Genomic DNA, 27,218 nt, shown 5'->3' with positions numbered 1-27,218 from the left:
TACAATTTGCTGGAGAAGTTTAAGCCATATTATAATGACTATAAACTGTGCCTGTAAACCAAATTGAGCTTCCCTAGTTCAAATGTTCAGGAACAGTTAGGTGAAATCTCTGCTGACAGTTTTTATTTCTTTCATTGTGAAAACTAGTTCAGTTGCACTTCGTGATCTCGACTGTGCTAGCATGACCTGAGTTACAGAGATAACAAACAAGCCACTTGAGGAATGTTATTTTCCCCAAAGAACCCATGAGAAAGGTTGGCAAATCTAATCCTTTTATCATAGCCAAAGGTGAACATGCCACAATAATTCCTTTTAATTAAAGTTGCTTCTCAGGTCAGGATTAATAAAGCTGATAGTAGTGCTGCTCAACAGACAGACACACCTGCAACAGCTGAAATAACTACTGCTTCACAGAAGTAGGTCATATGCATCAGTCGTTATTGTTTTGCTAAAAAAAGTGCTTAAATATTGCCATCATGCGAAAACAAACAAAATATAGCAAAAAAAGTAGAGCATAAGGAAGCAAAAAACAGACTTTCCAGAACAACAGATTATGATAATAAATGCAGACATCTAAAATGTAGATATCTATGAACTGTTCATCTGCATTCCATTTATAATTAGTTGAAAGTAGCATGCTTAAAGAATAATTAATCAGCTTAATGGACATCATCTTTAGAATGAGGCTGTATAAACCAAGTTGAGTGGCTCATGTTTCTTTTCCCTTCACCTACAGTAAAAGAAGAGTAATTAGATCACCTTCAGACATTAATATTGTAAACAACTGTGATTAAAAGAGATGAACCCATAATCAATTTTGTAATAATTGTCCTTAACATCATTTACCTAAACTAAAACATAAGTGAGTCTTGCCCATATTATTATGTCTTTTATTTCCACAAGTAAAGCTTTTAATTCACACATTAATTTTTTTATGCCCATAATAAAGGTTTTAAATTGTTCAAAGATGAAATTGAAGAAACTCCTCTAGTTACACACATAATAGAACATATTAGAAATCTTCCTCACAATTATACTATATATGAGAATAACTACTACAGATACGATTTTCTATTTGATCTTCATTAAATTAAAAGTGACTGCACTGTGTCCTATATAATTAGATATACAGTCTCAGTCTTCATCAGATATGCCTGTTGGAAGTTGATTTTATTACTTTGCCATGTATCAAAATTCATTTTGACCTCTATAATTTTTGACAGAGGGGTGAAGGCTGGACATCTAGAAATAAGAATATGTTTAATGGATTTATAAACACTACAAGACATATGCAGAAACATGACATGACTGGGGACTTCAGAGGCCAAAATAAATGCAGTTCCTTGGGATAACTGCCTTTTAATTAAACTGGAACAAAACTTTTCGTTTCAGTGTATGAGCACTGAATTTTTAACATATACATGAATAAGAAATGATTTATTCGCTATGAAAAACTAATAAAGTAACAAAATAATTAAATATTAATAATAATAAAATTAGTAATGAGAACATTCACGGAAAGGTGAGAAATGCTATATACAATATTGTAGTATTCTCCCATTCCATTATATTTTCTAAAAAAAAAAAAAAAAAAAAAAATTGAAGCTGAAGTCAGAGAAAAGCAAGAAATGTGACCTAGATTGGTTTTAGTCTCATTTCCTGTAAATAGATAAATTACAATGGAAAAAATTGTTTCCAATTTATGTATACATTTGTTATTATCAACATACATTTAACTTACTTTATTGTTGGTGTGGTTTCTGTGCAGCAGAAGTTATACACAGTGCAAGTGTCAAGCTAATTAGGTTGTAATCATGCCTTCAATTCACCCATACAATTCACATTAATGTAATTGGAAGATGTACAAATGAGCCAAGGGCAAGAAGTTACTTTAAGTCCTGTGGCCCTCTGGAGTACTGTGAAGCTGCCAGTTTGCTTTGGGAGATATTTCTTTGCTTTTGGTATTCTGAGAAAAGACTGATAATTTGAGGTATAAAAGCAAAGTTTTGTTTCTGCGATACTAATTTCTGAATATTCTGATGTACTTTTTCTGTCCAAAAAAGATACCATTCGGCCATCCTAATTTGATCGGTGTCCAGAGCAAAAAAGAAAAATCCTGTAATCCAGAAGCAGGGCAAACAGAAAATATAATACATGCAGCATATCAATTGATTTACTCTTCACTTTGTCTTTTGTTTCAGCTTTATCTGGCACATTTTTCCAATAAAATATCAAATACTACTTCCCCAACTTGCTTAAGGTTCATTGTATTAATACTGTCCTATCAAACTGTCCATTGTCACTGAGTAATATAAGCAGAAGTCCCCACTAGTCACCATTATAAAGAGGCTATTCCAGCCATGTATATCCTAAATAAACCACTTATCCTGAAAAGAAGATTGCTTTGCACACAGACTATATTTACATTTCTACCTTCCTACTGTATTAGAATGTTTTATTTGATGAATGTCAATTACTACCCCAAGTTCCTCATGCTATCTAAACAATACTGTGCTAGTAGAAATGATAGTAGGAAGGGCATACCAGCTCAAAGCCTGCTTTTCACAGAAACAGAGGCAGGGCAAAGACAATATACTTATGAACAAACGGGTAAGAGGTGACAGTGTTGTTGTTAACTTTGCACGTCAGTATTATTTTCATTTTTGTAGGTATGTCCAAATACATTATTTACAGATAAAATCGTAAAGGAAAATGGTAATTAAAAAAGAAGCTGGAAAGTAAGATGAGAAATATTTTAAAGACTACTCCTAGCTCACTATCCTATCTCTTTTAGGAGTCTGCTTCTATCGGAATTTGTCAGCTTCAGCAAATGCTCCTAGATATTACAGCTCCTCTGCCATCCACACAAGGTTTGGGTTTTTTTTTATGGAAAACAAAAATACAACGTTCCAGTCTGCCCTGGAGCCAAAGCCCTGTGAATCTTGGCACTTTAAAGCTGAAGGGGTCTGCACAGTTCCTCCTTCACCATTTAAGAAGTATCTTATCAGTTTTGCTGCTGTTATTATGTTGTAGGCAGCAGAAATGCTGACAAGAAGCATTTTTAATTCAGAGCTTCTGTTCAGCAGTTCACAGCAGAGAAATGACTGAGAATCCTCTAGATTTTCTGTGGCAGCCAAGCTGGCAGTTACAGATCCTGTAAAGATTACCTAAAATATATCACTGTTTCTGAAATTAAATACTACAGTGTCCTGAGTCCCACCTGGTCTATCTAGACTTGGGATGGGGGTAGGGGTGTCCGTGTAGACATGGAGCCTTTTGGAGTCTTTTTTTTTTCTAATCTTGCCAATTTTTTAGCCTCAATAGTGAGTTTCTCACACAGGCTTTAAAATGATAAAATGAAATAGTCATTAATTTTTCATCTGTCAGAATAGAAAAATGTTACTTGTTCCCTTTTGCTTTTCCTATTTATTTACTAAATTCCAAGAGAGAAAAATTAGACTAAAATAGATCTACTTTAAAGTGAATATATGAACGGTTATTAGAATTCAGTGAGAACTTCATGAATGTAGTAAATATTTCTTTTGGAATGGTACTTTCTTAAAGTTTGCTTTCATAAGCTGATAAGAAAATAGCTTCTACATTGTCAAGGCTTAATTAAATACCCACAAAGACAATATAATGCAAATTCTATCATCACAGTGAAATCCTCTATACAAAAATGATTGCTTTATTTAAAATAAAATACATCTGAATATGGGTCTATTTATTAATAATTAGTTTGTTATGCTGCTTATTAAACATATTTAAATACTACATTTATAGCAGAATTAAAATGTAATATTTTTAATATTCTTAAAATAACTTAATATGATATAGTAGCATTTAGGAAGTTTTCTTCCCAGTTTGCTGGCTCAAGATACCAAACCAATGTTATATTCATGACAAAGCAGGGAAGGAAGTTGCAGTGCATCAGGTAAGAGTGCTGGCAGTTGTCACCATGCCTGGCAACAGTTTAGCAGTCTCAGGAAAAAGTTAAATACAGAAGAGTGAAAAGTACTCATCTAGTCCATGTCAAGCTGTTACTGAATTGCAATTTCCACTAACAGGTCTGTGAGCCCCTAGACTGGACTGTGGAAGGAAACATCAATAACTAAGGTTGTTTTAGTTTAACATTGCTTCCAAAATGCGACAAATACCTTATGATGGCTAATTGGACTGTGCCTTTTCTTTTTCTCTTTTACTTTTCAATAAAATTATATGACAATTCTTTATCTGAAAAGCTCATTCAAGAAAAAACAACAGTAGCAGTTAGTATTGCCCGAGTTCTTCCTCAGTAAGGTGCTGGTATACCTCTGGGGGTGAAAACAACCTGTAAGTTCACTCCTGTTTTGCTGATGTTTGATAGAACAGGAGCAAGCTTTAACAGAAATGACCACCAGGGCTCCTCCTTCCCCAAAATCCTATCAGTAGTGCTGTATGGGAAATAAGACCCAGTGTACTACCTAGATCTCTTTAAGGCCTGGAACTCCATACAAATTCTGAATCTTGTCTTTGCTTCTGCAGTGAGAAGCCAGAGTATTTAAGGTGGTACTTGGTTTCCTTGAATGAAGGAAAAATAGATAAACATAAACGTATACTAATAAGAAACTTGTATTTTAGTAGAGTGAACCATACAGGAAAGAACTATAATCAATAGATTGTAATAATATGCAACAGAATGAAATTATAAAAGCAAATATTTAATTATATGACTTTATCTTCATCTCTTACTATATTTTAACATGCTGTACTTATTTTTATTTTCCTTTGTTGACCTGATCCCAAATAGGTCCACATTGCTAAATATTGCTGTTTTAAAGAATTAAATTTAAGTTGAGCAAAAATCTTGTTTACAAAGTAATCAATTTTTTTACTGCTCTATAAAGAAAGATTTGTGTGACACAGAGTATGTTATGTTTCCTTTCTAAGATGATCTAAAAGTTTGAAACATAGGAAGGATTTAATTCTTCAGTTCTAATGTTACTCAGATCCTATGAGTTAATGCTGTTCTGTCACAGACTTCTAACTGCATATTTTAAAAATGCTCAGAGTTCATTGCAACGAACTCAGAAGAACAGACTTAAAAATATTGCTGTAAAATAATATTCTTAATATCAGGTTTGTGAATGAGAAAATAATTTTCTGCACTTTAAAATAAAGCTGAAAAAAAGATATGAAGAATAATACCTAACTGGGTGGTACAAATTTGCCGAGAAAGGATGTGAACTTTATAGTTTCTTTGAATAATCACCTAGAATAGGAGATTGAAGTCCCTGATGAAATAAATACCTAATTGTCCATGTAAGTGGAGCAGCTGCGACAATCTAGATTGAGAGATACCCTCTACAGTAAGTTAATTAATAGGTTCACATAGTCTAGACCTTGAATAAGTGCCCTGTTTGAATTCAGATAAATTTGCAAGCAGGGTGGCAATTTTAATTTAGATCCTTTCTTTAGGAAGGGGTTTTCTAATCAATATGAGAAATTCCCAACCTGCTGAAAGGTATCTTTTGCAGATTGCAAAGCTATTCAGCTAGTGCATCTGGTTCTTCTATATGAGAAATTATTTTTATATTTCCATACTTTACTGTAAGATTGAGCCTCGTTTAGAAGATGTTACTCATCTAAGATTTAAATTTCCCTTTTCTTTTTAAAAATTTAAACAAATCAAATGAAGATTTCATTTTTTTTCCTACAGTCTGTAGACTTCTTCTATTCTTATTATCTTTTCAGCAGTCTTTCAAGTTCACAATAGTCCAATTATCTTTCCTGAACTGTTCAGTTTTTCATGAAATCTGATTTCAATGACAACTCTCTTTCTAGTTGAGGCTCTCTGATAAAACCAGATATTGTTTCCTTTTGTCATCTTTCAATCTTTCTGACAAACTCTTTACTTTCCTAGTTCAGATTGTGAAGTCATGCTCTCACAAATTAGATCTCTAATATTACTGTAAAGTTTCTAGTTACAGTACTATGAGTTTCAAAGACTTTCTCACTTGAAATATATCAGTGACAAGGTAAGTTTGACTCCAGGTAAATCACTGAATGGCTGACCATTACTAAATAAAAAGAAAAAAAAAAGAAAAAAGTTAAGATTAAAAACCAAATTCAATCTTTAAATGGATGGTTACTTCACACTATATACTAGAATTGTTTGGGGTTTTTTTCTTTTTAAAGTACTCCGTTTACCAAACAACAGGTTGCAGCCAAATAAGTTCTGCTAATAAGCTCTCAAAGATTTCTTGGACTATGCAAATGAACACTTAGCAGAAAAGTTAAAAGAATGTGCCATCTATTTAAGGAGATAACATGCCACAGGGTAAAGATAATAGTGTTTAAACAGAATAAGGCACAAGTCCTTTATTGATAGTAACAACCACATAACTACATTTATGTTTTTCAGAGTTGGTAGCTGGCCAGAAAAATTAGCAGAAAATATGCTAATGGTTATCTGTATTGAGATTATGCAGCTTTAATTAATGGAATTTAATTAATTTAATTGCTAATGTTGCTCCAGGAGGAATAAACATTCAAGAAGGTATGCTGTAGTGGTGTCGTCGTTTGAGCCTGGTCAGAAGCTAAATGCCACGCAGTTGCTCACCCACCCTCCCTCCACTTGGGAATGGAGAGGGAATCGGAGGGGCAAAGGGAGACTCACAGGTTGAGATAAAAACAGTTCAATAACAGTAACAGAATAATACACTGACAGCAGCATCAGCAGGTAATGTACAATACAGCTGCTCACCACCCACCAACCAACACCCCCCTGCTCACGGACAGACGGCGATCCCAAACACAAAGACACCACAGCAACACTCCAAAAAGTAGCAGCCCCTCCTGGCCCACTCCTGTCTTTATATAGTGAGCACAATGTCACATGACATGGACTATTGGCCAATCTGGGCCCAGCACTCCAGCTGTGCTCCCCCCGCCCCCACACACAGGTGAGGGCACTAGGACCTGGGGTCTCAGTGTGCTGCAGCACTCCTCCAGCTACTGAAATGAACATGAACTCTATTCCAGCCCCAACCAGGACAATGTAATTTAGGCATTTAATCTGGGTTTATAAACTTGAAGTAGAAATATACTCTTTTAGCTCTTTGTCTTGTATACGGTCTGTAACACATTCAACTTGCAAACCTTTCAGGAGCTGGAAATGTGTTTTACACACCTGTAATTTGTTGACACTTTTAAAATATCTGAAATATAATTCATTTAATTTCATTTCACCAGATGAGAAAGTGGTACAATTAAAAAGAACATGAAAGTCACTATCAATAACAACGATGAGTTTTGCTTGCATGGAGTATCTATTGAATCAAATTTAGAAGATGCCTTAATAACCAGAAATTTATCATAGTGCAATAATATTCTAATTGACTAAAATTTTACACAGCATCCATATATATATTTCTGTTCTTAAGATTATGCCATGCAATGAAGAAGCAAACTAGACAGTTGTATAAACTTTTAAGTTCCAGAGTTGAGCACGTGTATATGAAGGGCTTTTTTGATTGGTTTTCTGAGGACCACTCTGAGAGAAAAGATATACATTGAACTCTTTTGAGAAGTTTTCTACTAAAATGAAGACATAATCATGGTGTCGACAGTCAGGTTCCTATTTTGGTTCTTAAAGTTAAGAGACAATGTTTTCCACAAAATCAGTAGAAAAAAATTAGTTCCTTTTCAGAGGACAATTTAAAATACAACTTAAATGCTCTCAGATAAACAAAATGCCTCAATCTTGTGGTGTAAACACTCCTTCATTATGCTTTACAAGGTATTTTGAAGTTAGAGGTCATCTGGTTACACATGTTGAAATTATAGTGCTGCGGAACTTTACATGAAGGGATTTCTGACCTATCAGTTCAGAAACACAAAGAATGAATCATGTAGTAAATATTAGCAGATCATGTCTGCTTACTTACAGAATTCATGAATAAGATACCTAGAGAAAATGCAGGGTCTGCACACTTGCAGCTATCACAGTTCAAAAAAGGATTTAATTTATAAACTCAAAGAACAAATATCTTTCAATAACCTGAAAGAGAATAAGTATCAAGGCTCTGAGAGCAGCAATAGATCTTGACCAGCCTCACCTAGGACCCTCATCCCTGCCCATGGGCTCAGGAGTCCCATTTCAACTCATCCCAGGGTCATCAGTCCCCTGACACAGCAACACTGTAGAAGTGCCAGTCTCCAGACAATCTTCACATTTCTGCTGGGTAGATGCCTTGGTCCTACGCTCTAGGGAGTTTAGATCCTACAAGAACTCAGCCCTACATTGGTACCCTGTCTCGAACCTGGCCCAGGCCCCATTCTTTTTGCTCCCTGGATGCACCCTGGCCCTGGTCCATTTTTTGCCATGTTGTCATGGCTATTGATGAACCCTGCTACCAGCTCCAGGCTCTGCCCCCCATATTCATCCCCTGTGAGACTGTGCCCCATTGAACAGGACACAGTCTGTCTGGAGTGACTCTCAATTTCTTGTTCCTTGTCCTCCAGCCCTTTTTGCTCTCTGATGAAAAAATTACATTTAATTGGATGTATTTCGAGCCAACTCCAAAATCTGTCTGTGTTTACAGGGAAATAAATCCTTCGGGAATGCACATTCAATTTTCACATTAAACAAGGAAATAAAAATTATTATTTTTGTTACTTCCTATGGGTCACTTAGTATAGAATCATAAAATTATTCAGGTTGGAGGGACCTCAGGAGATATGTAGTCCAACCTCCTGATCAAAGAAGGGTGAACTAGGAGATCAGACCTCAGAGAGGAGATTCCACAACCAATCGAGGTAATGTCTTTGTTTTTGTTAGGATGTATGTCTTGCCATTCACCTCAGTGGAAACCCTTCTCACTAGGATCCTTACAGGTATTTGAAGAATTCTTTGACAACTCCCTGTCCCCAGCCATATCTTCTCCAGGCTGAAGAAGCCCATCTCCCTTAGCCTCTCCTTGCAGGGCAACTGCTCCATGGTGTCCCTTCCCTGAACTTGCTGCAATTTATCAGCATCTTTCATGTACTGAGGATCCAATATTGGATTCTTTATTCCAGAATTAAGAGTTGAGGAAAGGGAAATAATTGCTTCCCTTGGTTTGCTGACTATGCTTTTGGTAGATATTGATAGCTACTAGCTACCATTGCTTCCAGGACACTCAGTTGACTCATGTAAACAGTAGTTGAGACCTTTACCTTTATTCTACTACAAGAACAAAATATTCTATTTTGTTAAAGTTTGGTGTTTTCCCAAGACAATATACTAACAGAAAAGATGGGTTTAGGCCCAAAGGAATAACATGAAATGTCAACAAGAGTTCCCAATACATTCATTTTCTTTTAAAAGACAGCATAGCATATATACGAGGGTTTAAAGCAAGAAAAACATTCAAAGGAATCTGACTGGAATCATAGAAAAGCTATTGGATTATTTTTCCCTGAAGATGACCTTTTCTACAATGTGAAAATCAACACTAGATGTATCTTACGATATTTAATGGAAAGACTAGAAGGGTCTGTAGTTCATGCCTTGAAATAAAGTCTTTGATTTGTTTCAGAACTCTAATGGTATTGCCCTTTAACAAACCTACTGTTTGAACATCTGGATGTAGCACCACAGAATACCAAACAAACAGACTGAATTGTTGCTGCAGAATAAAAAATAAGTGAGTTTGAGATGTCCAGTCTGCTGCCTGTAATTAGTTAATTTAGATTTCTCCTAAATATAACATTTCTCCTGTGTTAAATTTCCTTGTTTCTGGGGAAAATAAGGAATTAGACCAATTCCTTCTGCATTATTTTATTTGGGAGTAAAATCAATTGATGAACATACTTAGAATTCTGTGTAATTTTTGCGGGAAATGCAAAGTAGTGTTTATGTTCTGTGCTACACTTGCACAGATTAAAACTGGTAGATGATACAAATCTTAATCTTAAATTTTTATTCTTAAAATTGGGTGAGCACAATTAGCAATAGCCATTACAAAAAATAAACTAGAAAGTCATTTTGGCTTTGCACTTCTTAAATAATATAGGGAGAAATTAATCACCAACTTAATGAATTTTGATTTTTTTCCTGCTTGCAAAAGATCTATGAACAAAGCTAATTTATATAAGTTTAAATTAATTTAATTACGTTCAAAGATGAAAATGAGGCAATGGATCAGATGAACTGTAGTGAAATCCTAATTTTGATCAGGAATGGAGACACACATACTGAGGCCAAATTTGTAGGCCATACCATTAATTCAAAACCCGAGCAAATTATGTGAATAACAAATTTCCTAGCTTCAGACTTCCAAACAAGTGGAAAAAATCAGAAATATACTAAAATCTAATCTTGCCTTTGTTGCAAACAGGCTAAAACCACAAGAAAAATCCACAAGCAAATAACATGTGAAATGGTCAGATAAATTAGTAGTGAGTAGCAGTATAGAAGAGTCTGACTCATCCTAGTGCTCTGATGAGAAAAAGTTGAATACAGTTGAAATAATGCTGTGGCCTTTCAGCTATCCCACCAGCTGAAAGCCCTGTGGAGTCAATGTAATGTTCATCTGTTTGTAAGACTACAGATGTGACCTGAAGGCAGGAACAGCAATAATGTCACAACTAATGTTTTCTACCATATCACCTGAACATATATGATGGTAGGGGCCTTTAAACTGATGAAAATTTCTGAGGGACAGGGTGAAAAATGTTAATATTGTAATCTCTGTATTAGTATGTCATATATTTTGTCAAAGAAGAGAAAAACAAACCAGTTCATTACACTTGTGTCTATGTATGTCTTATCTATACACCTACATAGAATAGTCATTTATGCCTACTTTATAGCTAGTAGTGAGAAAAGAAACGGGGTGGCTCTCTACTATACAGGAAGTCTGTAATGACAATACAGGATTGTCCTGGTTTCAGCTGGGATAGTATTAAATTTCTTCCTAATAGCTGGTACAGTGCTGTGTTTTGAATTTAGTGTGAGAGTAACATTGATAACACACTGGTGTTTTAGTTGTTGTTATGTAGATCTTAGTCTAAATTAAGGATTTTTCAGTTTCTCATGTTCTGACAGTGAGACGATGCTCAAGAAGATTGGAGGGGGCATGACCAGGACAACTGATATGAACTAGCCAAAGGTATGTTCCATCCATAGAACATCATGCTTGGCATATAAACTGGGAGGAGTTGGCCGGGAGGGGTGGATCACTACTTGAGGACTGTCTGGTCATCAGTCAGCAGGTGATGAGCAATTGCATTGTTCATCACTTACCTTTTATTGGGTTTTATTTCTCTCTCTCTTTTTGCTATATTCCTTTTCATTACTATTATTGCTCTTATTTTACTTTATTTTAATTATTAAACTGTTCTTATCTCAACCCACAACTTTTACTTTTTTTTTCAGTTCTCCTCTCCATCCCACTCTGGGTAGAGGAGCGACCAAGTGACTGCATTGTCCTTAGTTGCTGGCTGGGGTTTAAACCACAACAAAGATATCGACATCAGCACTGTAACATGTATTGGAAGTCTTGTGAAGTGAAACCCGACCACTAATCCTTCACATGTGATAGGATTTATAAACTGATGTAGCAGTCTTTAAAAATGTTACCTACAAGGCAGTGTACTTGGATTAAATGAATGAGCTAAGGAAATAATGCAATAGAAATTAAAATGAAAATTTAAAAAAAAGTCTCCTAAGAAAGGAAATGAATCCCAGGAAGTAGAGCAGTATCCTTTTTCTTCCATTTGCATTTATGCCACAGATAGTAGTGAGATGAAGACTAATGCATACCATGATCATCATAAATTCACAACATGCTCTCTATCAAATAAATTAAGTTGAATGGAGCTTTAAAATATAGGGACAGAAGAAGAGAAAAGAACTCCATTCCTTGTAGGGAGCAGTGAAAGTATAGTCTGAAATACCTCATATGGGAAATTCAGCTTTAGAATCAAAGGGATTCATGGGGAGAGGTTAGAAAAAGGAGACCTAAATCTCAGAGAAAACTGAGGCAGCCCAGAAAAAAAAATAGTGCTATGTGTATGTTAAGATTGCAATTTCTTAAATTAAGTTTCTCTTTAGTAACTATTCCCAATCTGTAATCCATATTTAATCTTTGGGATTTTATTATTTTTTTTTAATATCTTATTTTAAGTCTGCATAGTGATCAAACTGGATTCAAGTGAATATAACAGGCACACTGTATAATGCTTTAATGAAAGACCCAAAACCAAACATGACAGATTTGTTTCTTGGAGCATTTGCAACCCAAACCAATTTTAGGAATCCAAGATATTGTGAAGCATTTTCTTCTGAGCAGCAAGAGTCATTTTTGTGTACTCATCAAATCTGCTAGCGGGCGTTATGCAATAGAAACAAAGACAAGAGGTGAGAAAATTTACAACTGTAAGACTTACAATCTCCTATTGTCATAACATAAGTATGCTCTTATTGTGCTTATTTGTCTTGGTCCATTGATCAAAACTGAAATATGTTGTCCACCAACACCAATGTGAGAAACTCCTGTGCTATAAGTCTTTGTACCATTTTGCAGTTATAACCAAATCTGTTTTATCAACGTTTATCTTCTCTCTCCTTTTCTATTATACTCTTCCAAGAATTTCTTCTTTTGATTTCTTTTGTCCAATTAACTCCTTTTTGAGCAACTTTTCCTGAGTTTATTAAATATTAATTTAGAATGTACCTTAAAAAGTATTCTATGAATATTACATAAATTAATATATTTAATTGATAAAGAAGGCTTTAGCAAAAAACCCTTTCAAGTGACTGCAGAACCTTGAGGAAGTTTGAGGTATATGGAGTTTATATTTCATTACATCTCAAAATATGTGAAGTTGAAATGTATTTTAGAAGTGACAGTAGCAGAACTGTGGATGAAAGTAGAAATTTTTTCCATATGAAGATGCTTCATATGCCCAGAATAACATGTTCTTCTTGCTTGTAGTAAGAGCTCTTGTGACAAGTACAGAGTTGAGCAGTGCTACACTGTAATTAAAGATGACATGGCATGTTGTTATTTTACAACACTACTTGTCTATAAGCATCTTATTATTGTCATCTGTCTACTTACTAATAGCTAGTAAACTAGAGAGACAGTGCTGAGAGGAATAACTGTACAGCACAAGCTTTCATTTTTACATCACCAATTCAGACCTGGACAAAGATGCTCATGTTGAGAAGCCATAGTTTAGTAGCATTTTCTTACCCTATGGTTTCAAATCATCTCCCAGATGATGACTATCTTCATCACAAAATCAGCTCTACAACTGCCCCTAAGAGTATCAGTGTTGATTATCACTTTAGAGAGACTTGGAACTGAATGCTACAAGTGGCAGTGATATCTGGTTCTAGAAGAACTAAGAACACTTACTCCTTTGAGGTACACTGACAGAACAGTAAGAGAAAAGCAACATAAATGCTAAATTTAAAGTAAAATAATATATATATATTTGTGATCCTAATGCCTTAATTTCTTCTTTAGTGATACAATAAATATGTAAGGAAGTCTCCTAGTCTATACTTCATACGGAAACAGTAGGAATGCTTTTTTATATCAGGTCTGTTCACTTTCTCTATAGTCATTTCAGATGCTGTTTTATATCAGGGAAACTACAGAATGTAGGATGAAAACCAAAAGCAAAGAAGGTATAACAATTCCTCATGAAAACTCAAGCTGATATTTTGATGATTTTTTTAATGATTCCATTGCCATTATTTTCAGAAAATTCTTTTAAAATATGCTCTAAGTATAATGAACTGATGGTTCTAAAGTGTGTAAACTTCTAGGGTTTTAGATAAAAAAATTATCAAAAATTCATTATGAATTTTCCTTAAGACAAATCTCTTTGTTTAAAAGAAATATGTTAGCTTTAGAGTTTAAAGCATTTCTAATGTAGAGCTGATTTTAAAAAAATAAGTTTTTAAATTGTGTCAATATTTTGGGATGACTTTTCCACTTACATCTATAGTGTGGATCTTAGATAAGCAGCTTAGCTAATTAATTTTTAGCTGTAGCTTGAATTTATGGTCCATGGGATTTTAGTGGCCTGCTGCCAACCGTCTAACAAAGGAATGGCTTTTCATTTTCTTTATGTTGTTCAGGTACAGATTCATCAACAGAAAAGCAGAACTACCGAAGAAGAATGACTTCTCCAGCCAGAAGACTAATATTTACTTGTAAATGCAAGTGCTTTCGTTTATTTTAACTTTTTTTTTTTTTTCTTCACATTGTAAGGCATTTGACTAACCGTCTAGTTCACGGCATTATTATCCACCCATTATCAAAGCTGTCTAAATGCACACTGAAGTTTGCTTGTATGACCTCATTGGTTAATGAACAATCATTTGCTAAGAACTGATCATAAAAGCAAATATCTTCCAAAATAAACTTCTAGCAAATTTAATTTATTTTAAAAAGCAGAGAATTCCAGCGCTAAATAAGCTCTCATGTACTGTCCACACTCTTCCTGTTAAAATAAAATTGTGATTATAATCATGGCTAAATGGTTATAATGGTATTGTTCTGAATAATGTCAGGGACTGACATAACTGGATTCTTAATTTACAAACCTACAAAGTGTTTACCTATTCCCAAACATTTTACATGTCACATAATTTCTGTTGAGCTTAGCGAGAGCTACTGAATGCTCAATTGTAGGAATATCTTATTATGGATGTAAGTGTCCAAATATGAACTATAAATTTAACTCACATGAAAAAATAGCAAACTTTGAAAATCTGTTAAGATGACAAAATGAGCCTATTCTTACGTTACAGTTCTGTATTACTGAGATACGTGTTCTCATCATGAATAAACCTCTCCGCCTGTAGAGATTCCTATCAACTTTTGGAGAGTTTTTAAGACTGAATGTTGAGCATACTGAACCTGTTCTTGCAGATCTGTGTATTTTGATATTATTGATACAAAAGTTCTATCATAGCTAACACAAATCAAAGCCAAAAGTCTATCAAACACCACACACTTGAAGGATTCAGCCATGTAGTTCTAGAGATGTGTCACCTATCAGTAGCTCCATTTTTATGAATTTTATGGATATTTCAGAGTTTACTGTTGTGTATTATGGCTTCAAAATTTCATTGAGCTCTAACTCGGGAAAAGCATGAAGGAAGCAACTACTTATAAACATGAAACTGCAGTTAATTTGATACTTTAATGACCAGTATATTGTTTCCTAAAGAATACTGTTTCAACTATACTGGATTACAGCTATCACTACTTGTCTAGACATGGGATCAAAATGTGAATCTTGAATTAGATTGCCTTAAGATTTGCTTTTGTCAGGGTATTATACTTGTCTTAATAATATGACAGTCCAGTAGCTGAAGAATATAAACTCACAAAGAAAACCTCAGAATCCTTTGGGATATTTCTTTCAAAACTTGCAGTGTACATTTTCTTTTTTTTTTTCATGAAAAATGACAGTGAAAATATTAGAAAAAATCTAAAGTAAAGCTGACATATAATTAAGATCTCAAATTAATCACTGTCTGAGGTATGTATCCAAATGATAAATTACAGTACCATAGGTTGACAAATATAGCTTATTTAACAACATTATTTTGAAAGCAACAAATTAAACAGAACATTGAAATAGTGTTGTTTTTTTTTTCCAGAATAAGGGAGGTACATTTTTTCTTCCAATAATTAAATATTTCTTAAAGCAGAGGAAATGATAGGTTAGTCATTGGTTTTTAACTTTCAGATAATTAATTTTTTTGCAGATGTTAAAACAAATGAATATATTTCCATTCATTTTGCCTGGAACAAAATTATGGATGGGTCTATGGCTCTCTAATCAATCAACTTTATTTATTTATTATTTTTTTAAGATTTATCAAAGAAAATTTAGCACTCCAAGGACAACAACTAAAGTCCAAATGGTAATTATGGTAGAATAAAACACGAAGCTTATAATCAAGCATGTGTGCATGAGCTTTTTTTTTCCTAAAAATGGTATGTTATTTTGCAACTGAACAAACAAGGAAGAGAAGTCTATCTAGATGAATTATCACATATTTTCTCTAAAACAGGATGGTAGATTGTTGGCATCAAGAACAATCTTTAACTCTACTTTTACATACTATTAATAAAGTGATTCAACTATCCAGACTGAGCCTCTGAGAGGTACCAGTGGTTAGATACTTCCTCCTGCATGGCACAGCCTTTGGCCTGCAAGCCAGACCTGTAGCCTTGGACAGTGTGCTTCTTTCCTGGAGCTCATACCCATAATTTTACAGAACAATTATTGTTTGTTCAGCTTCACAACTGCTACTTCTTGCTATTCACCCATGTGAGTGGTAATACCATGGCCAAGGGAAACCTTAAGCAGATCAAAGGTTGGTATGGTATTCTGAGGGTAAGAGTGAGGGGGATATTATCCCAGATGGTGCTGGTATCCCTCTCTCAATCCTTCTGGTTAGGAGAAAAGCTCTGGCTATGAGCAAGTGTATTCAGCAGACCAATGTCTAGCTGCACAGTTGTCTTCAAGGGTTTGGCCTACTTAATCATGGTACCTCATCTGAAGATGAAGTAGGAATGCTGGAAAGATATGACACCACCTGGTCAAGGGAAAGAAGAACATAATCACCAGCAGACCAAATAACCACTTGCTTACCTCATAAGGAAGGCTTTTAAAAATAGTCTTGTCAGGAGACAGGGAACTAACTAAAGTAGAAGAGAATAAAATTGAACCCAGAATTAGAAGGAAGGCTGGTAAGTAAGTAGTAAAATTGGGATGCTAGAATTTAAGACATCACATTTGGATTTATTTAGGGAATTGTTAGGCAGAATCTCCTGGGAAGCAATTATGAGGAGGAAGGGCGGCGCGGCCAGGGAGACAGCTGATCTTTTTAAAAGACAATCATCTATTTTAAGGGGAAGTGAATTTTGGCAAATGACTATTGAAGCTAACAAGGGGGTTTCTTAATGAACTAAAATGCAAAGTACAGACAAAAAAAAAAAAAAAAAAAAGGAAAAAAAGGATAGACAACAAGAAAGCACTATGAAAGCTTTGCTTCAGTACTTAGAGACAAAATGAAGAAGGTCAAAGTCCAAGAGGCGCTAACACTAGTGAGGGGTGTTACAGGTTATAAAAAGGGATTCTACAAGTATGCTAGTAGCAAAAAGAAGGGCAGGGAAAAACGCAGATACACCGGTGAGTGGAGAAGACAACAATGGACAACATGGACAAGGGCAAAGAATTTGATGCCTTTTGTGTATCATTCTTCACAAGAATAAACCTCTTCATATATTAGTACATTTGGGAAGGAGAAAGACAGTCAGTTCTGGGTGTGTAGTGAGTGAGGGATTATATAGAAAAGTTGAATATAGTCACATTCATAGATCCACCCAAGTGTACTGAAAGACCTGTCCCACCATGACTGAAAAGCTGCTGACTGTAATCCATGAAAAAAATATAGCAATCATTGGTAGTCCCTCATGACTAGACAGACTGGTGATAGACCTGTTCTAATGAAAGCAAGAGGGACCATCACAGGCACTATAAACTAATAACCCTTCCCTCAGTGCCTGAAAAGCACACTTTTGCAATCCATTTTCAAACACCTGAAGGATAAAGGTAACTGTAAATAGTCAACATACACTTATCAAGGGCAAGTTATGTCTGATGAACCCAAATGACATTTAAGGATGTGAAGGGATGTTATAAGTGGCCACTGCTTCCAGTAGCTCTGGGCCCGGAATATTTTCTTGCCCAGCCATAGGAGCCCAGGCTGGGGTACCTTGAGAAATGGGGGTGTCTGACCTCATTGCTGCTTTCCCATTTGCAGGTTTAACCAGTTGCACAGCTGAACACGTATCCCAGATAAAAACACAAGAGACACACAAGACACCGGCATGACTGGTACAGAGAGCCACAACAGTGCCTACATACATGACATAAAACACAGGCACTGGCAACCAAGTCCCCTCTCTGGCTGGTAGACACAGGAGATCACTCATGCAGTCATGCACATGGGACTATCTGGGTCCACAAGCACACATACATTCACAGATCCCATGGGTCTCCTACTCATTGGTTGGTCCAGGTTGATGCTGATTAGCAAACACGCAGTGCTCACACAAGTTGTACAGCATGGACTCTCCACCCATCTGATACCTCATCCCAGATGCAGGACCCTCTACCCGCTGCCAAGTCCAACTGGAAGCATGCCAGTGAATGACACATGCACACCCACTTTGGAGAAGATACAGACAGTTTCCCCACTGTGCTCCCCCAACACCAGTCATACAACTGGCTTCAGCCACTGGTGATGAGCCTCTCACTTGCTTCATTCACACCAGTTCCTCCCAATAGCTCTTTTTTGGGACATACACTGTTGCCACCCAATGAGCGGAAGCTGAGACCCCCCACCCACTCCAGTAGCTGGCACTGAGATCCCACTTGCTCCAGTAGCTGATACCACAGGCCAGGGGCACCTACACCCCCAGTCTGACTCCAGTAGCTGGCACTCATCCCTTGAAGCTCTCACACACACAGAGGATAGGGAGTGAGACCACACTGAGAGTTATAAAAGGATTTAATAAATTGATAGGACAGATTGTGGTGATCAGGTGCAGGGCTCAGCCAGATGAACGTACTGACCAGATACGTTTTTCATACAGACATTACAACACTCACAAAATGATGAAAATGCAGAAGAATAGCACAAAATAATTGATGATTTGGAACAAAATACTTTATGTTAAGACTTTAAAAGCCCATATTAAAGAGAAAGAATACTCTGAAGTGTGTGATTTTATTGCAGTACTTAAGAACCTAGCATAAAAACTAACAGATGCTAATACTAAAGGCTCTGTAATTTAGCAGATAAAAGCAGAACAAGAGCCAGTGTCTAGAAGTGTAAAAATCAGAGTTAGTCTTACTTCTAAGTGAGGCAGAGCAATCAATGGATTCAAAGGAAGTGATAGTTTTCTTAAAGCTTGATGCCTTCAAGAGCTGAATTTTTCTAGAAGTTATTCTTCAGCCAAATCCAAATTATTGATTGCAATATCAAGAAAATGGTGAGAAATGCAATAAAAATTATCCAGATTAAATCCACATGCCTATTTTTCTTTACTCTCTCTGGATCTATGCAGTAATGATGGGAATAATACAACATACAGGTAAAATATTTAAAATTAATAAGCACCAAGGCAACGTGGTATAAATTTCATAAAGAGTGAATCCCTTCTGTGCTACAGCATTACAAGTACTTCAGGCATGAGGATTAGCATGATATTCCAGAGGCAATGGTATATTGTGACACACAAGCTACACTGGATTGACTGGAATAAAAAAAGTATTTTCCCAACCAATACCCATTTTATTTAGTCACAATATTAAGTATTAACTGAGTGTATTTTGGAAATGTTACTTATATTTTTAAAAAAACATGGCTAGGAAGATGTCATGTGGCTATACATATCTGTATGATACATGGGAAATAACATCAATTTATAGTTTTACCAGATAAAATATATGAGGTATTTTGAAACTTTTAATAGGGTGGACTTATTGTTTTGCTTTTTCTTGGCTGTACTGATGTTGAAGTATCAATAATATGATCAAAAGCAGGATAATATTCTGCTACTGTTAATCACAAAATAAAATTTGTGCAACTTTACTTCTCTTAGTGGAGTTACACTGCAAACACATCAATATAAAAAATCATTTTGCAACATTACCTAAGCACCATATTTTATAGCTTATATATTTATATATTCTTTTTCTAAACTTTGCTTATCATTTCATATCTCCCCTTTATTTACTAAATTAATTTTAAAATATTGCAAATCCTAACTTTCCCTTTGTTTTCCCCATACCAAGGGAGTTCAGAATTACCTACCACATTAATGACTATCTTGAAGAAAGGTACAATAAAGTTAAAGCCTCATAAGCACCTTTCATATTTTCTATTCCCCTGAATATGCAGCCATTTTATTTCTACATCACATGCTGTGGATATTAGATACAAGTCTATGAACAGGCATTGTTGGGATGTTTTCTGTCCACAGTTGGCATTCCAATACCAGAAGGATATGCTAGATAATTTTATGTGACTTCCTAGAAAATGTGGCAGATACTCATACATTCAGGCAGAAGAAAGAAACTCCAGTAATTTTTTTTTTTTACTCGTTATCCAACAGTTTGAATGAAAGTAGAAATTTAGAATTTAAATTGCCTTCTTATCTTTAGGATGTTTCTTTGTTAGATTTAGTATGTTTCATTTTCAAAACAGGAGACTCCATGATGAATACATCTGATTAGATGATTTAAGCATTCTCTATTTTATTTATTCTTTTATTTTCTTTGTGGACTTTTCTTTCAGAAAAAGTAGGCAAACTAATTTTTATTAAGGGCTTGCTGATGAAATCTTATGACAGAAAGCAGCCATACTCAAAATAGCTATAAGCAAAATCTGAACAACAACAGAAAAAAACACAAACAAACAAACAAAAAAAAAAAACAAACCAAACAAGACTGTAGTGTCTGTCAGGTAGTAAGCCTGGTGAAAACTTTACAGGTTTAGGTCTGTGGCCTTTAAAACTCCAACATGGCAAACACTTTGAGTGGACCTTTTATAGAGACCACTCCATCATTAAACAATAGCTCATTAGTACTCCTTTAAATTTTTATATGAAGTTTGCAGTGGTATTATTAGCTTAGTACAGCTAGTACTTCATGAACCTTACCTAAATCCAAGATTTAGATTATGTGCAGCCACCATCTGAATTCTGATATACATGAGAGCTAAAATTAGATTACCCTATTCACATTCTCTAGCTCTATACCAACTGCCAAAATTATTTTTAGCATCCACATCATAGCACATTTAAGTCCTACTAGTATTTCTGATCTACATGCTTCAATAATCCTGTATATCATTTACCAATTTTTCTTAATAATGATGAAATAAATGCATGATAGGTCCCTAGAAGTCACTAGATGGAAATCCTATTCTGTTAATAAACACCATCTGCTCCCTTCTTTCCTGTCCCCTGCTCCTATTATCCATAAAAATGAGATCAGTCTTAAAATTTTTAACATTGCTCTCAAACCCCTCTCAAAAGCATTTCAGCAGAATTGCTGAATTCCTATAGCACCACTCCAGTACAAACATGAAGAATATTTCATTATTTATACAGTGTCTAATAATTCAGTTTTATAATTCAGCTTTAAAAAGATGTGTGGCAGAACAAACCAGATAAAATTATATTTCAGAACACAACTATAAATAACTGCAATCCATCTCCAGGACAGCCAGAGTTTTCACTATAAGAATAATCTATATAATAAGTTCTTTTTTTCTCCCTATGATCAATAGGAAAGAACAAAAACGTCTATCACATTTACCTTGAATAAAGATAGCCATAAATTCTAGCAGTAAATTTGTTAATGAAGTCAATGATTTCAACTGTGTCAGCTACCTGTTTAATAGTTGTAAAATAACCCAGTAAGAACAAAAGGAAGCACTGTTCGGAGCAGGACTAGTTTCACTGAAGACCCTTGCTGTATGGGCCAAGTTGCTATGTTGCTTTCTCTCTTAGCAGCTGTATTTCCCCTCCTGTGCTCTCAATGAATAAGCTGCTTATGTATCTCAGGACAACAGGAAATGGAAAAGTACATTAAATTCTTCTATTCTGAAACCAAAATAATCTTATCAGAAATAAAATAGAAAGGACACTGTAACTTCACCTAAATTATCAAATAAGGGATTAAGTATATAATTTCTCTTCCATACATTAATACCCATACATGTTACACAGACCCTGAAAGCTACCAAAAAAAAAAAAAAGATGACAGAAACCTCTCCAGAAAAAAAAAAACAGGCACAGAATCAACAGACTTGTAACTCCCCCATTCCTCACTTCAGCCAGCAAAGCTGTGTCGCTAGACAGTGATGAAATGATAAATTGCTGCTGGTAATAACGTAGCTCAAGTTTTTTTCTTAAAATTCCTCCTTGATTTTCAGTGTATCTCACCATTTTCTGTTGCCACTGTAAGTGAAGTCTTTTCTTTCAAGTAATCTGTTTCAGTTTTCTTTGATGAAATCCTTTTTCTCCAGGGTTATTATGCTATATAGGTATATCTCTTATTTCTCAGATGTGTTCTTAACCAAATAATTGAGAAACAGAACATAGAGAAGCATGTGCATAGTGGTACCAAAGCTAGCCCAAATATGCGACTTGACATTGAGGGAAGAAATTAGGTGAAAAGGAGAGAAAGGAGGAGAGAAAGGGAGAAAGATGGAGGGATGAAGGATACAGACAGAGGCTTATGGTATTGATGGCAGGAGGACAGAGTGGGCATTTCTGTGGTCTATTGTGTCTGTCCAGTTGATAGTTTGACTGGATGCAGTTACAGGGGCTTACATATGATGACCCAGAATTGTAGTTCTGTTGATGATATAATTTCATATCTTTTCCTACACATTTTTATTCTCAAGACACCAGAAAATGAATATGTTCCTCTATGTTATGATTAAGTCCACAGTAAATTCATAGTTCCCACAGATTATGTCAGGTACTCTGGAGTTTCTTGTCAACTTTCAGCTCTACTGCAAATTTGTCAAGGAGGATGGGATGTCAAAGAAAGAGATGTTTGCGGGCTTTGTTCATTGGGGGTTTTTGGTGTTTTGCCTTTTTTTTTTTTTTAAGCTAGTGAAAATTATATGCATCCCATACAACTGTCTATAACCTCTATTTCCAAACATTTCAAAGGAAAGTATTTCAAATGATCACAGATTATGAAAGGTATGTTCCTTCTTATTCAAATCACACCTGGATCTGATCCTTTCAGATATATGTCTCATCCTGACATATCATGCTATCTCTATCATTTTTCTTTATTGCAATGATAAGCTGCTAATCATTTCTATCTTAGGTTTCAAATTACAAATCTATAATGAAGCACTTAAGCATGTGGACTGATACTTAGGATTAGTAAGTATGCAGATGTTTCATCAAGGAGCTAAAAAGGAGCTACTGGGCAATCAAAATTTTTGAAAATTGGATACTAGGTAGAATGATATCTGAAAATGTTGATTACAGGGTTATACACATTTACAAAGAGTAGAAGAACACAAACCGAGATTGTCCTGATGTGATTATCATTTAAATACATTTATTCTCTCGTGTCAAGGAATGATGCATGAAATGAATGTAACATAACAAGTTTTCATCTCTTTGCTAGCTGGTAGCTTCATAGGAAGTCAGAAAAACAGGAATTGAAAGAAAAATTTTCTCACTGAATGAAGCTGACAATGCAGTTCTTAAAAAAGTAGACCTGGCCCTGGGAAGGGAGACTCCAGTGAACTAAAACTCTGGGCCTACCTTCTTTCAATATTCCTGAATTCACAAAATAAAGCCTCAAATTAAAAAAAGATGAGTATCAAATTCAAGGTAAGAAGTTTAATTTTGATCTAAAATGTTGATTTCTGTGGTTGAAGGTAAAATTTCCCCACACTTGTCAGTGATTTAGCAGCTTGAGTTATATTAATCAGCATGTTATTTTAGCCTAGAAAGGAACTATATGAGGAGTCAGTCATATGTGCAAACTGAACTCTGTAGCTAATCTTCCATTTCAGGTTTAATCATTCTTTCATAACTGAAATGCGTAGTACACTATCTCTCAGCATCAGTAGTGCAAAAACTTTTGGCAAACAGCAGCTGATACCATATATAGTGAATCTTAAATTCACAATTTATGGCACCAAATCAATGATACTTATTTTCCTAATATATATTTTACATATGTTACATATTTTTCTAATTAGTATGAGAACTATATACTATATTTTGCATCACTGAAAATACATGGGAATTGCTATACAACATTTTTGTAATAACACAGCTGCTGAATAAAGTTACTAGCATTTGAAAAAATGTTAACAGACTACAGAGTAGCTATAATCTAGCCAAAAACCATTGTTACACTTAGCTTGAATTAACAGACTATAAAGTAGCTGCAATCCAGCCAAAACCAGTTGCACATAGATTGAATTTCTATTTTGTAAATTACCTCTTGCTTATGTGAAAACCAGAAAAAAGTATCTGTGCAATTTCCTCATATATTTTCTATAATAACTCAAGGGACAAGAAAGGCCTGAAAACTTTTACGTTTTTCATTTCAAAACATTACATATAGGAGAGAATTTCTATATGAAGTAGCATTCTACTGCATCATACATGAAGATAAACTATGTCAATGACTGAGTAGATTTTACTACAGAGTTATTCTGGGTTGCATTCTATGGTAGCTCTTTACTCCATTACCAGTTTTTGGATATTTTCCTAGCTATCAGTGTTACTCGGCTAGTTACTTTCTCTGAGATTAGTTTCTGTTGCAGGGACTGAGCAGAGTTCAATTGCCTCAGAGCTTCTCCAGGCACTTTATTATAGCTCCTGGCTTGCTGACAGAAACACTTAATGAAAGCAGAAAGATCAAGTGTCTCTGTATCAATTTAAAAAAAGAAAAGATAAAAAAAAAGAGAAAAATAACAGTTTATGTTATATCCTATAAACACATGCTAGAGTTCACAGTCCCAGTGCCAAAAAATTGATTTAAAAAAAAGGATGGATGGTATATTCCAACTCTTCAAACATGACTAAAGTGAGTTTGATCATAAACAAGATCCTTCCTGGTACATATATACAATACTACAAAATTCTGGACTTCAGGAATACATGTGCCCACTCAATTTATTTCAGTGGCTGTGTGAAAACTGTAGACAATTGCAAAAACTGCAATAGGGAAGCAGCTTTATGTCAATTCAGAGAACTGAGTCAGCATTTCTCCTATGCAAAAGTATGAGAAGGAATCCATCCATAAAAGTTGCAGATATACATTCAAATATCTAGTGAAATTCAAGAGTAACTAGTGATGTCTTGGTATTAATTTGAATATGTATATGTTAGAAAGATTATGATTAAGTTTTTCAGAATTTAAAGAATGTGACATTATTAAAGGTCATAAACCATTTGTGTCTCGATGGGGCTATAGATGGTAGAATTTTAAATAATTTGGTTTCAGATTTGAATCTATGCATCTAAATGACTGACCTTGTAACTTGGATAAGGTTGCAATTGTGTATTTGTATATTTTTTTTTGTGGGACATTTGTTTTGTTATGTGTAGAGATCAGACAAAAAAATCCAGAATCTTTTGTTAAGAACGTCTTACCTTCATAGTAAACTTTAAACCCATGAGCACTAACTGCAAAGTCACTTGTCAAGCGCAGTGAAAATACAGATTTTGTACTTGTCACAGGTGGAGGAAGATGAAATCCTGTTAACCTAAAAAAAAAAAGCATAACTCATGGTTAATTCTCTGAAAAACAAAACTGTGTGTGACAAGTTGCTGTTCCAAACAATATTTGATCATGGAAAGGGCAACTGACTTAAAAGTATATAGTTTATATTATTTGATAAAATTCTTTTAATATGATAGTTTAAGGAATCAATATAAAGTTCTAGCAGCTTTCATGGACACAGATCGAGGTAAGGTACATCAGTTTTGGAAAACTACTTAGTAAAGATGATAGTGGGATGTAGAAACTGCACTTTAAAAATGGTCCAGGTTATCAGTTGATGAAAAAAACCCCACAAATCACCAGTCAATTTACACTATTTAAGGTTATGTTCAAACATCTACGATATTATATATTTTACACAGACTTCTGTGAAATTTGTAGTGGATGAATTTTCTGCGTTAGTATGATGAAAGAAAGGGGACCATGACTCATTTTAATGAGGGAATTTAAGATTATTTAAACTATGTGCTTTAGCTGCAGAGAAGATACTTCTGCTTTCAACTCCAACAGTAAAGCCAAAGAGCACCACTGTGAAATCATACATACACAAACAAAGCTCTTTTGCATGGAATTACTGGGTTGCTAGGGTTTGGGGTTTTTTTCTGTTGATTGGTTAGTTTTGTTTTGTTTTACTAAAACCAGTATGGTTTGAGTCACAGATGAAAGGACATTTTTTATGTTCTCCTAACACTGCTGATATGCTCTATTGATGTGCAGCTCTACACAATCTATTCATTTGATGTATATATTATAACACTTTTTCTAATGTAGCAGAAAAACCCCTTCAGAGTTCATACCAGACCAACAAAACCCATAGTATTTACCTGTCAAAAATACATAAAGAACAAGTTGGATAATTCAGCTGTGTACACTAATTAGTGAAATCTAAACATAATTTTAGAGCCCAGCTAGCCATCATTTATTAACTATTTATTATTAACATTAGATTGTTTTCATGTGCTTTTAGCTGAGCCCTATTTTTACTTTTTACTTAAAAATTAGAATTATAGAAAAATTTAAGTCAGATAGTCCAATCTCCTGCTCAAAGTAGGCTTAACATGAGAATTAGTCGAGGTTGCTCAAGATTTACCTCTTCTCAGACTAAATTCACCATTTCTTTTTTTTTTATTCATACATTCATGATCATGTTTTGCATCACTGTTATATGTGAAATATAAAATTTAGTGTGCACACAAACAACCTCTAAAACTTCATTACTTTGTTAAACACCCACTGTAAAACAGCTATGTATCAAATAAGATTCACAGAGACAATTGATTTTACAGTACATCTTTATCAGATCCAGAACATCCAATTCATAAGTTAGTCTTGTGGATATTTAAAAAAAATATGTAAACTCTCATATTTTTTACTGTAATGAAAGATATATAAAGCAAAATTAAAAATATATAAGTACTGCAAACACCAATGGTGTTTAATATTGCTTTAATACATTTTCTGCTATTTGTACTAAAATTCACTCTCAGTATTGTTCTGAAATTAATTGATAAATTATATCCTGCCATAATCAGTATTTCTAGTCTCACCAGAAGAAAGGACAGAGAGAGATGAAAAGCCCAGAATTTGAAAGTCCAGGAAATTATTTCCTGAAAAAATATTTTAATTGCAATATTAGCATTCATTTTAATGATTTATCTATTTTTAATGTTTAGATACCTTTAGATGAGTTCTATAGCATACTAGTAATTTACCATGAGGCTAATTTGCTGTGGGAAGCATAGAAAGTTTTATATTGTTCTCTGATGACTATTTACTTGGTGTTCTTAACAGATACTCTAACAGGTTTTATATTGTTGTTTTTTCTTAAGCAATCTTTGGCAAAAAATTCCAAAATAACACATCTCTTT

At 34.7% G+C, this 27,218-nt stretch overlaps 1 protein-coding gene across 1 annotated transcript in view; it reads right to left on the bottom strand.

Moving 5' to 3' along the window:
- CSMD3 (CUB and Sushi multiple domains 3) overlaps positions 1-27,218 on the bottom strand; it is a 703,442-nt gene that overhangs the window by 566,080 nt on the left and 110,144 nt on the right. Inside the window, exon 3 of the mRNA XM_042785878.1 lies at positions 25,221-25,333. Coding sequence (XP_042641812.1) covers positions 25,221-25,333 — 113 coding nt within the window. The remainder of the gene's footprint in view (positions 1-25,220; positions 25,334-27,218) is intronic.

The sequence above is a fragment of the Tyto alba genome, unplaced genomic scaffold (genome assembly GCF_018691265.1).
Source record: "Tyto alba isolate M040663 unplaced genomic scaffold, T.alba_DEE_v4.0 Super-Scaffold_9, whole genome shotgun sequence".
Lineage (NCBI taxonomy): Eukaryota > Metazoa > Chordata > Aves > Strigiformes > Tytonidae > Tyto > Tyto alba.
This window is presented reverse-complemented; position numbering and strand designations above follow the sequence as displayed.